The sequence below is a fragment of the Gymnogyps californianus genome, chromosome 24, assembly GCF_018139145.2.
Source record: "Gymnogyps californianus isolate 813 chromosome 24, ASM1813914v2, whole genome shotgun sequence".
Classification (NCBI taxonomy): domain Eukaryota; kingdom Metazoa; phylum Chordata; class Aves; order Accipitriformes; family Cathartidae; genus Gymnogyps; species Gymnogyps californianus.
Genome location: NC_059494.1, coordinates 403,375 through 414,739, shown reverse-complemented (window position 1 = coordinate 414,739; position 11,365 = coordinate 403,375). Strand labels below are relative to the sequence as shown.

The following is an 11,365-nucleotide window of genomic DNA, read 5'->3' as shown; positions in this document are numbered from 1 at the left end:
GTGCTAACACACCAATCTGCCGACGCACCAGTGCACCAATGCATCGATGCACCGGTGCAGCGGTGCAGCAGGGCACTGGCACACCTTCCTGCAGGCACACTCTGCCTCTCCACGGACACAACTACAGCACTGAGGAGGCCTGAAACGCCAAAGAGAGCTGGGGTGTCTGGCTCTTCCCCGACCCTGCAACCCAGGGCAGCCTGTCCCCCACTCGGTTCTCCCCACGGAGGAGCACAAACGTGGGCTCGGCTGTCCCTGCGAAGAGCCTGAGCTGCTCCGCAGGGACAGGCAGCACCGGGGCAGGGAGGCAGCCCAGGGGTGCACAGCCAGTCTGCCACCAGCATCCTTGCAGCCCCCCGAGTCCACACCGGGCAGCCCAGGGCAGGGCAGGACCCCCGGCCCCGGGGGACGCGGTGGGGCCTGCCGGGGAGCGCGCGGAGGAGCCCGTGGGCCTGAGTGAACACGGCGGCAGCAGCCGCGCCGGCAGCAGCCGTGCCAGGAGCCTGCGCTCTCCTGTTTACACTGCAGGGCCTCTCCCAGCCCGGCCGCCTGATAACCCCATGTTTGCGCAGGCAGGGCTGGGGTGGGTGCCCTCACTGCTGTGGCAGCCCTGGCTCTGCCAGCCCTACCACCTCGGTGGCCGTGGGCGCCCGCCCGGTGCTGCCCTCCCCGGCCCCCCGCTCCTCGCCAGCCCCTCGCAGCACGGCAGCTCCCTCCTTCCCTGGGGACGAAAGCAGCCCCCTCCTAGCAGGGACAAGCCCCTGCGCCTGGTCTAGAAACCTTGGGCACCCTTGTACCTGCCAGGCCAAGGGCAGGACCACAGCATGGTGGCCATGATGTCCTCGGTGCCCATGGTCATGGCTGCTGGACCCCGGCAGAGCAGGTGGCATCGCCGGCACCCCGCACCCAGAGCCACCCTCCCTCCTGGCACAGGGCGTCGCAGCCAAGTGGGCGATGCAGTGCCAGGACGCTCAGCCCTTCGCTGTGCCTCTGTCTGGGGCGGGAGGTCCCTGTCCTCGTCCTCCCTGCCCCGCCACGACAGCTCTGCATCCCACCAGAGCCCACTCCTGCCAGAAAGCCTCTCCCGGCCCCGCTGCTGCCTGTGATGGCCCGAGCATGGCGATGGTGTCAGACCCTGGCTCGCCCCGGCTGCGGGGTGCCCAGGAGGTCCCACTTACCCCCTGCCCGGCCCCTCGGTGACCCCGGCCCCGCTCTCTGGGCTGCCGGCTCCGGCACTGGCTGGCCCGGGGACAGTGGCTTTGGTGCGGCTGCCAGGCGGTTCTGCGTTTCCAGGCAGGAGAGCAGAGCCTGTTTTACCGTGGGGTTGAGACAAAGTCCACAGGCGATGGCCGGGGAGCCAGCAGCGCACCACGCCCGCAGCAGGGTGTGTGCTCAGCTCCCTGGGCTGGCACCGGGCACAAGCCCTGGCATCCCGGCCCCGGGGCAGAAGCAGGACTTGCACCAGCCCAGGGGTGGGCAGAGACCCACAGCCACGTGGTGACGGGACCTGGGGGGCCCTGACCTCAGCACTGCCCCTTGGGACAAGCAGGAAACCGGGCTGCCATGTCCCCTTCACCTGGGCACGCCTGCCAGCATCACGCCTGCACCCCTTTCCTCCCAGCATCCCGGTTCCCACCTGCCTCTTCCTCTCTGCTCCTCTGGCGTGGCCATGCGTCCATCACCCCAGCGCCAGGGCTGGCAACGCAGTGGTGCCGGGATGGCATCCCGACCGCGCTGCCCTTACCTGTGCCCTGGGCTCCACAGTGGCACAGAGGACCTGCCGCAGCGGGGTGCACCTCAACATCTCCCTTGCCCGGTGTCACCGTTGGTCTGGGGACAGACACCTCTGGGGCAGCGTCGGGGCTGGAGACACGCAGGGCTGTGAAAGCACCATGGCCCTGCCCCTGCCCGGCTGGCCGTCACCGTGGCCAGGCCCCGCTAGCCGCAGGAGGGGGGAACCGAGGGGATTTATTCTGCTGGGAGAGAACTGTCCAGGCCGGGTCCCAGCCCGCCGGGCAGCTCCTGCCTCTGTCCCATGCCGGCTGGCTCCAGTGCTGCCAGGGGGGAACAGGGCGCTCCGTGCCGGCAGCAGCGGGCAAGTGTGGGCAGCACAGGGAGGCAGTGGGGATCCCCTGTGTGCTGCCTGCCGTGCCGCTGGGCTGGCATCGGCTTTGCCAGGGCTCACAGGTGATGGTGGGTGATGGAGCCGAGGTCGGAGCACCGGGCAGCCAGGGCAGCACAGGAAAGCTGCCGAGCAGAGGAAGGGCTCTGTCACCACCAGCAACAGCACGAATGCCCCCACACGTGGCTCTTGCACCCGTGAAACAGCCGGAGGGGAGAGGCTGTGGGAAGCCTCTGGGCAGGGACGAGAGGAGCCACAGCCCAGGCAGTGAAGGGGCAGCAGGGTCCATCCCCAGCATCCCCAGCATCCCCATCATCCCCATCATCCCCATCCCCAGCATCCCCTTCCCCAGGATCCCCATCCCGGCCCTTTCCCACCCATCGGGGTGCCAAGCGTGGGTGCCAGGCGTTGGGGTGCCGGCCCCAGTCCCCATGCAGAGGGCGGAGGCTCCAGGCTGGTTGTTCACACAGTTTATTTGCTCGGTTCGGGTGTCTTACAAACAACGGGGAGGGCCGGGGAGGGGGAAAACTTCAAACGGCTTCGGCACAAGTGAAAAGCACGGGAGCGCGGGAAGTGCACTTCAGCGGAGCCAGGCGGGGGGCGGCGGGGGCTGGCCGGGATGGGGCTGGGGTGCGCGGCCGGGCTCCTCCGCCTGCTGCTGCTCAGCCCCTGCCAGCCCCGGCCCCGCGGGGGCCCGATCCTGCTCCCTGCCGCCGCGGGGGCCGGATGGGGCCGGGGGCCAGCGCTGGGTCCGAAGCCAACGGAGGGGCAGGGGGTGCCGAGGGTGGGAGGGGGTCGGGGGGGATTGCAGGACCTGGGGCGGGATGGGGCGAGTGGTGCTGGCCCCCAGCGAGGGGGTGGCGGGAGGTGACGTGCATCCCCGCTGGGGACCTAGCCCTAACCCAGCCCCCCAGGATCGATGGGGCAGATGCCCTGCGGCATCCAGCCCCCCGCTCTGCGGCACCACAGCGATGGGGCTCCTCCATCTGCAGGAGAGGCTCCCCGTTCCCCCCCCAGGGGTGCCAGCCCCGACCCCCTCCCCTCCCTTCCCCAGCTCTGCCTCTCCCAGAGGCTTTTGGTGCCCGGCCAGGGCTCAGGCAGACTGGCATGGCAGCACCACGAGCCCCCCGCAGCCCCCGGCCTCGGCACCTGACCCCTCCCCTGTCCCTGCAGTGACTCCATTGGGGGGAAAACTGCAGCCTGGGTAGTAAATGGGGGGCAACTGGGATGTCATGGGGGGGTCACTGCTCACACGAGGGGAGTGGGGGGGAGGGAAGGCCTTGGGGGGCCAAGCCCCATCCCTGGCTGCTCTACCACCCGCGTCCTGGTGGGCTGGGCTGCACCAGGGCTGCTCTGCTCGCACTTCACCGGGGGCTCGGGGGATCCCTGGGGACTTGCCTGGCCGCCCTCGGCAGCAGGGACCCGCTCGCACTCGGACAAGGACCCCTGTGCTGGCTGGCTGGCAGCCGGGCTGCGCTCCCGGCCAGCTGCGCCCTGCCCAAAGCTCCTGTGCCCCCAGGGCGTGGGGACCGGGCACTGCCAGCCCGGCTGCAGCCGGCTCAGGGGCAGCTGACGTGGGGCACCGGGCGCTGAAAGCAACCCCGGCCCAGGGCTGGCACACGGGGCTCCGAGCCCCAGCGTGTTTGGGACAGGGCTGGCGGGAGATGGGACCCCTCCGGTGGCAGCCCCCGTGCCGGGGCAGGGCACGACTGTGCCTCCAGCCCGCCAGACCCACGAGGTGGGCTCAGCAGGAGCCGCATGCCCAACGCCCGTGAGATGCGGCAGCTGCTGCGGCAGAAGCGCCCAGGGTTTGGGCAGGGCTCAGCACCCATGGGTGCTGCCATGAGGCCCCCCCGCCCTCCCCGCCTGCCCCAGCGGGTCTCAGTGGGGAGGAAACGCTGGTGCTGGTGGTGAAATCCCCGCTGAAGGGCTGGGGCGCGGCGTGGGGGGAGCGGGGAAGGCTGCTCACGGTCCCGGCATGGACACAGCGTCCCAGGGATGCCCTCTGTGGGACACTGGATCCCCGGCAGCTCCCAGTCCCAGTGCCTGGGGTGAACTGGGCTGCCCCACTTGCCTGGGGGACCTGACGCTGCAGCCTGGGGCCCGAGAAAGCGGCTCTGCAAAGCTGCCGCTGCCGGGCAGCAGAAGCAGGAGGGGGGACGCGGTGCTGGGCCACCCTCCCGCTCCTGCGAGGAGGCACGGGAGCTCCCGCCCCATCCCTGTGGCAGCCTGCGGCATCGGTACCTGGACGGTGGCAGCCATCACCGCAAGCGCCAGGGCGAGGAGCTCCTGCATGGGGAGCCGAGTCCAGGGGAGCAGAGCAGGGTCTCCCGCCCACAGCCCTGGGGACAGGCTGGGGCCGACGCCATGGGAGCCGTGCGTGACCCACGGCCCCCTGCGAGCTCCCAACCATGGCCGAGCATCGTGGAGGGGATGCCGCCCTCAATGCCCTTCCCTCACCTGGACACGCTCTGTCCCAGAGGGGCTCACGGCTTGGGGAGCACGGGGACGAGGAGGCGGGATGGAGCGGGGACGTCCGTGGGCAGCCGGGGGGGATGACAGCCCAGGGCCTTTCCCCGCAGGAGAAGCAGATGATGGAGGCACGGAGAGAGGGGCCGGCATGGGGCTGGCTCCGTGCCCGCTGCAGGCTGGGCCAAGCGCAGGTCCCGCTGGCCACCAGCTCCCTGGGAGTCATCTACGGACGCAGCGGCATCCTCCGATCCCCCAGCCCGGGCGGCTCCGTCCTCCGACGGTGGGTGGAAAGTTGCCGGTGAGAGGAGGGAAAGGCTCTGGTGTCGGCGGCAGGAGGGCTCCGGCGCGGGGTGAGGCCGGGCCGTGGGAGGGGGTGGGTGTGCCGTGGGGCGAGGGGGTCTCTAATAAATATCACAGGCAGCGCTGGTGGGGTGCGGCGTGGGGCGGGCGTCGGGCAGATGGGGCGAGCGGTGCCGCAGCCGCGGTTCGCTGCTGCCTGCTGCGGCTTCGCAGGTGCCGTGTTGGATCTCCCCGGTTCTGCAGAAAGAGGGTCCATGTCCGGTGGGGGAGGGAGCCCGGCGTGCCGGGGTGGCAGGCCTGGCTAGCGGGGGCCGGGGCGGAGGGGTCTCGGCGGGGGCAGCCTGCTCTGGCGGCAGCGTGGGGCCGGCGGGGCTCACATCACCGTGCAGCACTTGCAGCGCTGCTTCTTCACGTCCGTCTCCTGCTCGGCCTCCTTGGCGTCTGTGGCGTTGGCGCCCGGCTTCTGCCCGCCCGGGCCCTCCTCCCCCGGCGGCTGGGCGGCCGCTGGCTCCAGCGCGGTGCCGTTGGGCGGCGCATGGTCCTTGCGCGCCGGCGCCGGCTCCGGCTTGCTCTCGGCGTCCTCGATCACCACCAGCTCAGCCTTGATGGTGCCTTCCAGCCCCAGCACCTTCTTGGTCTCATCCTCGTCCTCCACATTCTGGTAGCCCATGAAGATCATGGTGACGGGCTGCTCCCGGCTCGGCTCCATCCCCTCGCCCGGCGGCAGCACTGTGGTGCTTTCCCGTGGCTTGGCCTGCAGCCCCGTGATCTCCCGCCGCGGCGTTGGCTTCTGGCTGGCCGGGGCGCTGCCGGCCTCCTCGCCCACCTTGGCCGGGGCCTCGCGCCCGGTGGCTTCGCTCAGGGTGGCCTCGTCCGCCTTGTGAAGGAGCTCGTCGACCTCGGAGGAGCTGAGGGGATGGGCCCCATTCTGCAGGACCCCGTCCTCGGCGCTCACCGCATGCACCACTGCAGGGACAAGAGGAGGGAGAGTGAGGGGGGCTCGGGCTGGGGGGCTCGGGCTGGGGGCACAAGTTGACCTGGAAAAGCTCCTGCTGGCGCGACCCGCTCGGACCCGGCTCCCGTGCATCCATGGAGCGGCACCTTCCCCTCCCCAAAGGCCCTGGCACTGAGGCCGGGACCCCCGGCAGCACCCCGACCCCTGTCTCGGCCGGAGCTGCTGCTGGATGCCTCCCCCAGCATCGCCTGGCCCCTGCCCGACAGCAGACGGGGAGGCCGAAACAAAAGCACAACACGAGGAGCCGTTCCCAGCCCTTGGCACCTCCAAAGCCTCAGATCCGGCGAGCCCCGTGGGAGCCGTGGCCATCTGCCAGGTCGCCGACAGCCTGCCAAGCTGGCCACGCTCACCACGGCGGGATGGCGTCCGGCTGGCGCCCGGCTCTGCCGGGGCCGACACGATGCTCTGTGGCAGATCGCCGCTGCCACCTGTAAGACCCCAGTGAGCGCTCAGCACGTGCTGCCCCACTGCGTCCCACCATGTCGTGCCGCATCCCGCCGTGTCCCGCTGCCTGTGGCACCTGGTGGCCCCGTGCCCAGGAGGGGACGGGGCTTTTCCGCCGCTGGTGTGCTTTGCACGGCTGCTTGCAGCGCTGGAGGCAGCAGACGTGCATCACGGCAAGAGCGGCCTCCGGCTCATCGCATTTTCCACTTGACCTGGGGCATCATGCGATGATCAGTGCCACAGCCACAACAGCCAGTTGATGGAGTGATGGATGACAACCAGCCCAGGCAGGGCCAGCTCGGCCAGGACCAACGCACGGCTGCCCCGGGCTGATCGCTGCCGAGGCGGCTCCTCGGCCCATCCTTGGAGCTGGAGGTCCTGGAGCAGGAGCGGGGCTGAGACAGGCGGCTGGTGGAGGCGAAGGCCAGTGTGGACCAGCACAGCCATGGCCACAGGGAGGGTGTTGAATGGGACCGGCTGCCGGTGCAGCGCGGTTTTCTTGGAAAGGCGGTCGGTCCACTTGGCCACCACAGTCCCCAGTAATGCACCCCAGCTCCGTGGCTGGTCCTTGCCACTGACACAGCCATCCCTCGGGTGTCACCAGGCCCTTTGAAGCAGGTTCCCGGAGCTTCCCAAAAGCAGGGGCCGCTGGTAGGGACCGGTCCCTATTGCTGCGCCTCCTCTGCGCCCGGTGGCCACGCTCCCCTCTGCCAGCCTGGGCACATCTGCCCGATGCGGTGCCGGTGCCACGTTCCCCGCCTGCGGGATGGGCTCCTGAGTCTTGGGCACAGCAGATCCTCTTCTGCGCTCTCCAGTGGTGCAGGGTCGCGATGTGCAAACCAGGACTGGCCCGTCGGGACCGTCTACACCACGCCGCCGGGATGGATCCCACGCCGGGATGGCCAGGGCACAGGACTGGGGCCGGCGAGGGGTTGCCCTGAGCTGTCTCCCCTACAGAGCTGGCGAGGACGGCCGGGAGCGGCCCCAGCCCTTCCTAGCCTCGGCGCCCGCTGGGATGCTCAGGCGGCCGCTCCCTCGTCCCCTGCCCTTTGCTCCTGACGCCTCCGAGCGGGGCGGGACGGGCCGTACCTTTCAGCTCATCCTCGTACACTTTGACCCCCTGCAGACAGTGGTTCTGGGGGAGCAGGGTGGTGCTGGACAGGACCTTGGTCTCCCCAGTCACTCTGTCCTTCTCCACCGTGATCTCCACCGAGTACATGGCTGGGACACAAAGAGGACAGCGCATGTTACGGCGGCCCCGGCCCTCCCTAGCCCCTGCTCAGCGGCCAGCAGCGGGCAGCATGTGGCGGCAGCGGTGTGGTGCGGTGCGGTGCGGTGCTCAGCGGCGTTAGCAAGGCAGCAGGCGGCAGCGAGGAGGAGTGAACGGCAGAGGCGGGTGCGACATCCCGGGCACAGCCCTCCTACCAGGACCCGCGGGGCCGTCGCCATCCTGGCGCTGCCGGCATCACCTTACCTTCACGATTTCCACATCCCCTGGGCTGGGGCCCAGCCAGGCCCTGGAGGCACTGCGGCAGGTGGTGCCGTGTCCGTCTGTCTGGCCGGTGAGCAGTGCTGGCCGCAGGGGCCTGAGCTGGGAGCCAGGCTCATGCTTGCGGGAGGCGGCATCCCCTGCTGAGGGTGCTGGCGCTGGGGCAGCCCCTCCGCTCCCGTGGGATGGGTGATCCTCGGCATCTCTCCTTCCGCTCTGGGCCAGTCCCTGCTGGCACCGGGGTCACCTCGGCCCGGTGGCGCTTTGCTCCGAGGACTCCAAGATGGGCTATGCCCAGCGCCAGTGCTGCAGCCTGGTCTGAGCCATCCCCCCCAAACCAGAGCAAACCCCTCCAGCAGCGGAGCTGGCTGCAGCCCCCCCAGCATGGGCAGCTCGGCCCCGCGCGCCCCTGCAAGCTCCCCGCTGGCAGCCAGCCACAGGGCTGTGAGCGCTGGCGTGGGGTCAGCCATGCCGGCAGCCGACGCTCCGCTCCCTCTCCCACGCTCTGAGAAGCTGCAAACAGAGCGGGAGGCGAAGGATGAAACTGCAGCAGAGACATGGAACGGGCGGGTGAGGGGGGGCCCTGAACCACGAACCAGCTGCGGAGTGGAAGCAAAAACAAACCCCCCGATTGCAAATAACTGATGTTCTCTGCCTTGGGCTTGGAAAGCCATTGAGCGGTGGGGAGCGGCGGTGGCAGGGCTGCGGGGCGGGCAGCGAGCCGAGGGGCGGCGTGGGAGGGGAGGGGGGAAGCGACCGGGAAGGAGCGCTCCTCCCGGGGAAGCGGGCACCTACCTGCCTTCATCATGTCAGTGCCTTCCACCGCCTTCATGGGGCTGCTGGAGACCTTCTTCTCGGCTGGGGATGGAGAGGAGAGGCGACCGCCTGAGCCAAAATGATCGCCTGATCGTCCCTGCACCCGCGCAACGGGCCCCGGGGAGGGCGGTGTGTCCCCCCGCGGCTGGTGCCTGGGACGGGCTGCCCGGGAGGGGACAGGGATGGGGGACGTGGTGACGGGGCTGCCCTGGCTCCCCCCACCGATCCGGCCCCAGCGCCAGGGCAGCACGAGGGGGCGGCGGGCACTGCCTCCCGAGAGCAGGAACCGCGGCCGAGGCGGGGATCACCTACCCTTGACTGTGCCCAGGGGACTCTGCAAAACAGAAGGGAGAGGTTAGGAGCTGCCAGGAGACGCCGCGCACCCGCTGCCCGCACACCCACCACCCACTCACCCATCCCCACCAGGGCAAGGGACCCCCAGCCTGGCCCCACTGGCACAGGATTGGCAGGGCAGGGGCTCCGAGGGTGACAGGGACACATGGGGTGGCCAATCCGCCCAGCTCGGCTGGGACCGGGGCCCACCGCAGCCGTGCCAGCACCCCAGTGCAACCCTGCAGCCGGTCGGCAGCGGCTCCCCGCGCTCAGCCCCTCCACCAGTGCAACCTGCTGGCTGCCACACCGTCACCCCGGCAGCTCCCTGCTCTGCACTGGCAGCAGGAACCAGCTCCGGTCTGGAATGGGCTGAGCAAGTGCTGACCCCTCAGGCACCCCCTCTCCCCCTTCACCCCTCCCGCAGCAGGCAGCCCTGCCTGCAGAAAGCAGCCGTGCCCACCTTCTGTGTGTTGGGGATGGCCTCTGCCTTCTCCTCCTTGGCCGGTGCTGCCACCTCCGCCAGGTTCTCCTTGGTGGAAGCCGCCGAGCTGCCGTTCTCCAGCGTCTCCAGCTCCTTCTCCAGCCTGTGGAAAGAGTCGGGGCTGAGGGGCCATGGGGAGCCGCGGCGCAGGCAGCCGCGGCGCAGGCAGCCACGGTGCAGGCAGCCATGGCACAGGCAGCCACGGCAGACCTGCGAATGCGGGCCAGTGACATGGCACAGGGGAGAGGGGAGGCACAAATCAGCCCCTGGGCTCGCGAGGCACAGGGACAGACAGACCGACCTCCGGCACAGCCGTCACCATCTCTTTGCAGGGGAAAAGCGTGTGTTTGCTGGAACAAACCCAGGGGCTTCACCCGGCGGGTGCTGCCCTCGCCCTTAACCCGGGTGCCCGTCGGCTGCGCACCACCGCCCATCTCCGCAGGGCGAGTGATGCTCAGGATGATGGTTGCGGCTCCACGGACGCTGAGCAACTGGGGCGGCCACTCAGCCGATGGGCTCGGCCCAAGTGGATGGAAGGAACACCCCCGCGGTCAGTGGGCAGCAGGACCGACCCCACAGGGAGACCGCTTGGCTTTCACTGTCCCCATGCAGTGACAACCGAGCCTGCCACGCACTTGCCAGTGCCCTCACTTGGTGGCACGGAACAACGCTGCTCCATCACCGTTCTGCTCCCACATGTGCTGCCCGAAGCCTGTTTGAGCTTGCCACGAGGATGACCGCCCGTTCCCAGCCACCAAGCCTGGCCAAGAGCTGTGCCAGCAGCAGGGCCCTGCCGGGACGCGGTGGAGGTCTGGGGAGTCCCCACACATTCATGTCCGTGTAAATCAGGGCCCCTCTGTCGGCGCAGTGGCAGCACCCCCCGGCAGAACCCCCCCTTAACTCCCGTCTCCCTGCGAGGCGCCGGCGGAGGAATGCACCGCCCCATTAGACGGACACAAAGGCCCCTTCGTGCCTGACCCCTCTCTGCACCGATGCTCGGTAATTAACGGCACAGCCGTGACTGATTGCATTCTTGCAGGCCAGCCGGGCTGCCGGGACACCTCCGTGCCGGGGCTCCCGGCCCCCTCCGCCTTCGGCAGCCCAGGCACAAGGGGGCTGGGCAGGGGCTGAGGCTTCTCCCCCTCAGCCTCCCACCCTGCCCCTTCCCAGGGGCTGAGCCACCGTAATGGGGACGGACATCCATGGGGAACCAGCCCCCGTTTCTCTGCCCCTGTGACCACGGGTGCTGGGCACTGAGCAGCCCCCCGGGGGGCCCAGTCCCCAGGCCAGCCCTGGCCCCCAGCCCCACAGCTCCCACTGACGCCCTACGCAGCTCCAGCCATGGAGGCAGGCACGGGGGCAGCCCCGGGCAGGAGCACGGCTGGGGGTGTCCGTGCTCAGAGGGACCACGGGGCTGGATGGGCGCCAGGACTGGCTGCAGCCCCCGGACAAATGCTGGCAAGGACCCAGCCGGAGGGTTCACGGCAAGAGCGGCTAAGCCCTGGCAGTGCCACGAAGGCACCTCCGCTCCCGGCAGCTCCGAGCTCCAGAGCAGATGCTCTCCTCCGAGCGGGGCTGCAGCTGAACCGGCGCAAGCGTGGCAGCACGGTGGTGTGCCTCGTGCCGCGTGCCTCATGCCCAGCACGTGGACCGAGCTGCATCTCAGCCTCTCGTCTGCTCGGGGGGTCTCTGGAAAGGCTCGGGCACCCTCTGAGCACACCCGACACCCCAGCCCCACGCCATCCCTGTTACCTCTGGATGGTTTCCTCCAGCTCCTTGGTCTTCACCTCATCCTCCTGCATCTGCTTCTTCATGGCCTCGTCCTCCTCGGAGGCTGAGGCCGGGGCCCCCTCCAGCAGCCATCTCTCCCGCAGAGCCTTGGACTGGGGAGCA

General features: G+C 69.8%; 1 protein-coding gene across 1 annotated transcript in view; it reads right to left on the bottom strand.

Annotated features, from left to right (window-relative positions):
* Window positions 1-5,262: 5,262 nt before the first annotated feature.
* Window positions 5,263-11,365, bottom strand: part of PALM (paralemmin) — a 12,876-nt gene continuing 6,773 nt past the window's right edge. Inside the window, exons 3-8 of the mRNA XM_050910769.1 lie at window positions 11,225-11,355; window positions 9,452-9,575; window positions 8,971-8,992; window positions 8,638-8,700; window positions 7,443-7,574; window positions 5,263-5,860 (exon numbers count right to left, since the gene is read on the bottom strand). Coding sequence (XP_050766726.1) covers window positions 5,268-5,860; window positions 7,443-7,574; window positions 8,638-8,700; window positions 8,971-8,992; window positions 9,452-9,575; window positions 11,225-11,355 — 1,065 coding nt within the window. The 3' untranslated portion in view covers window positions 5,263-5,267. The remainder of the gene's footprint in view (window positions 5,861-7,442; window positions 7,575-8,637; window positions 8,701-8,970; window positions 8,993-9,451; window positions 9,576-11,224; window positions 11,356-11,365) is intronic.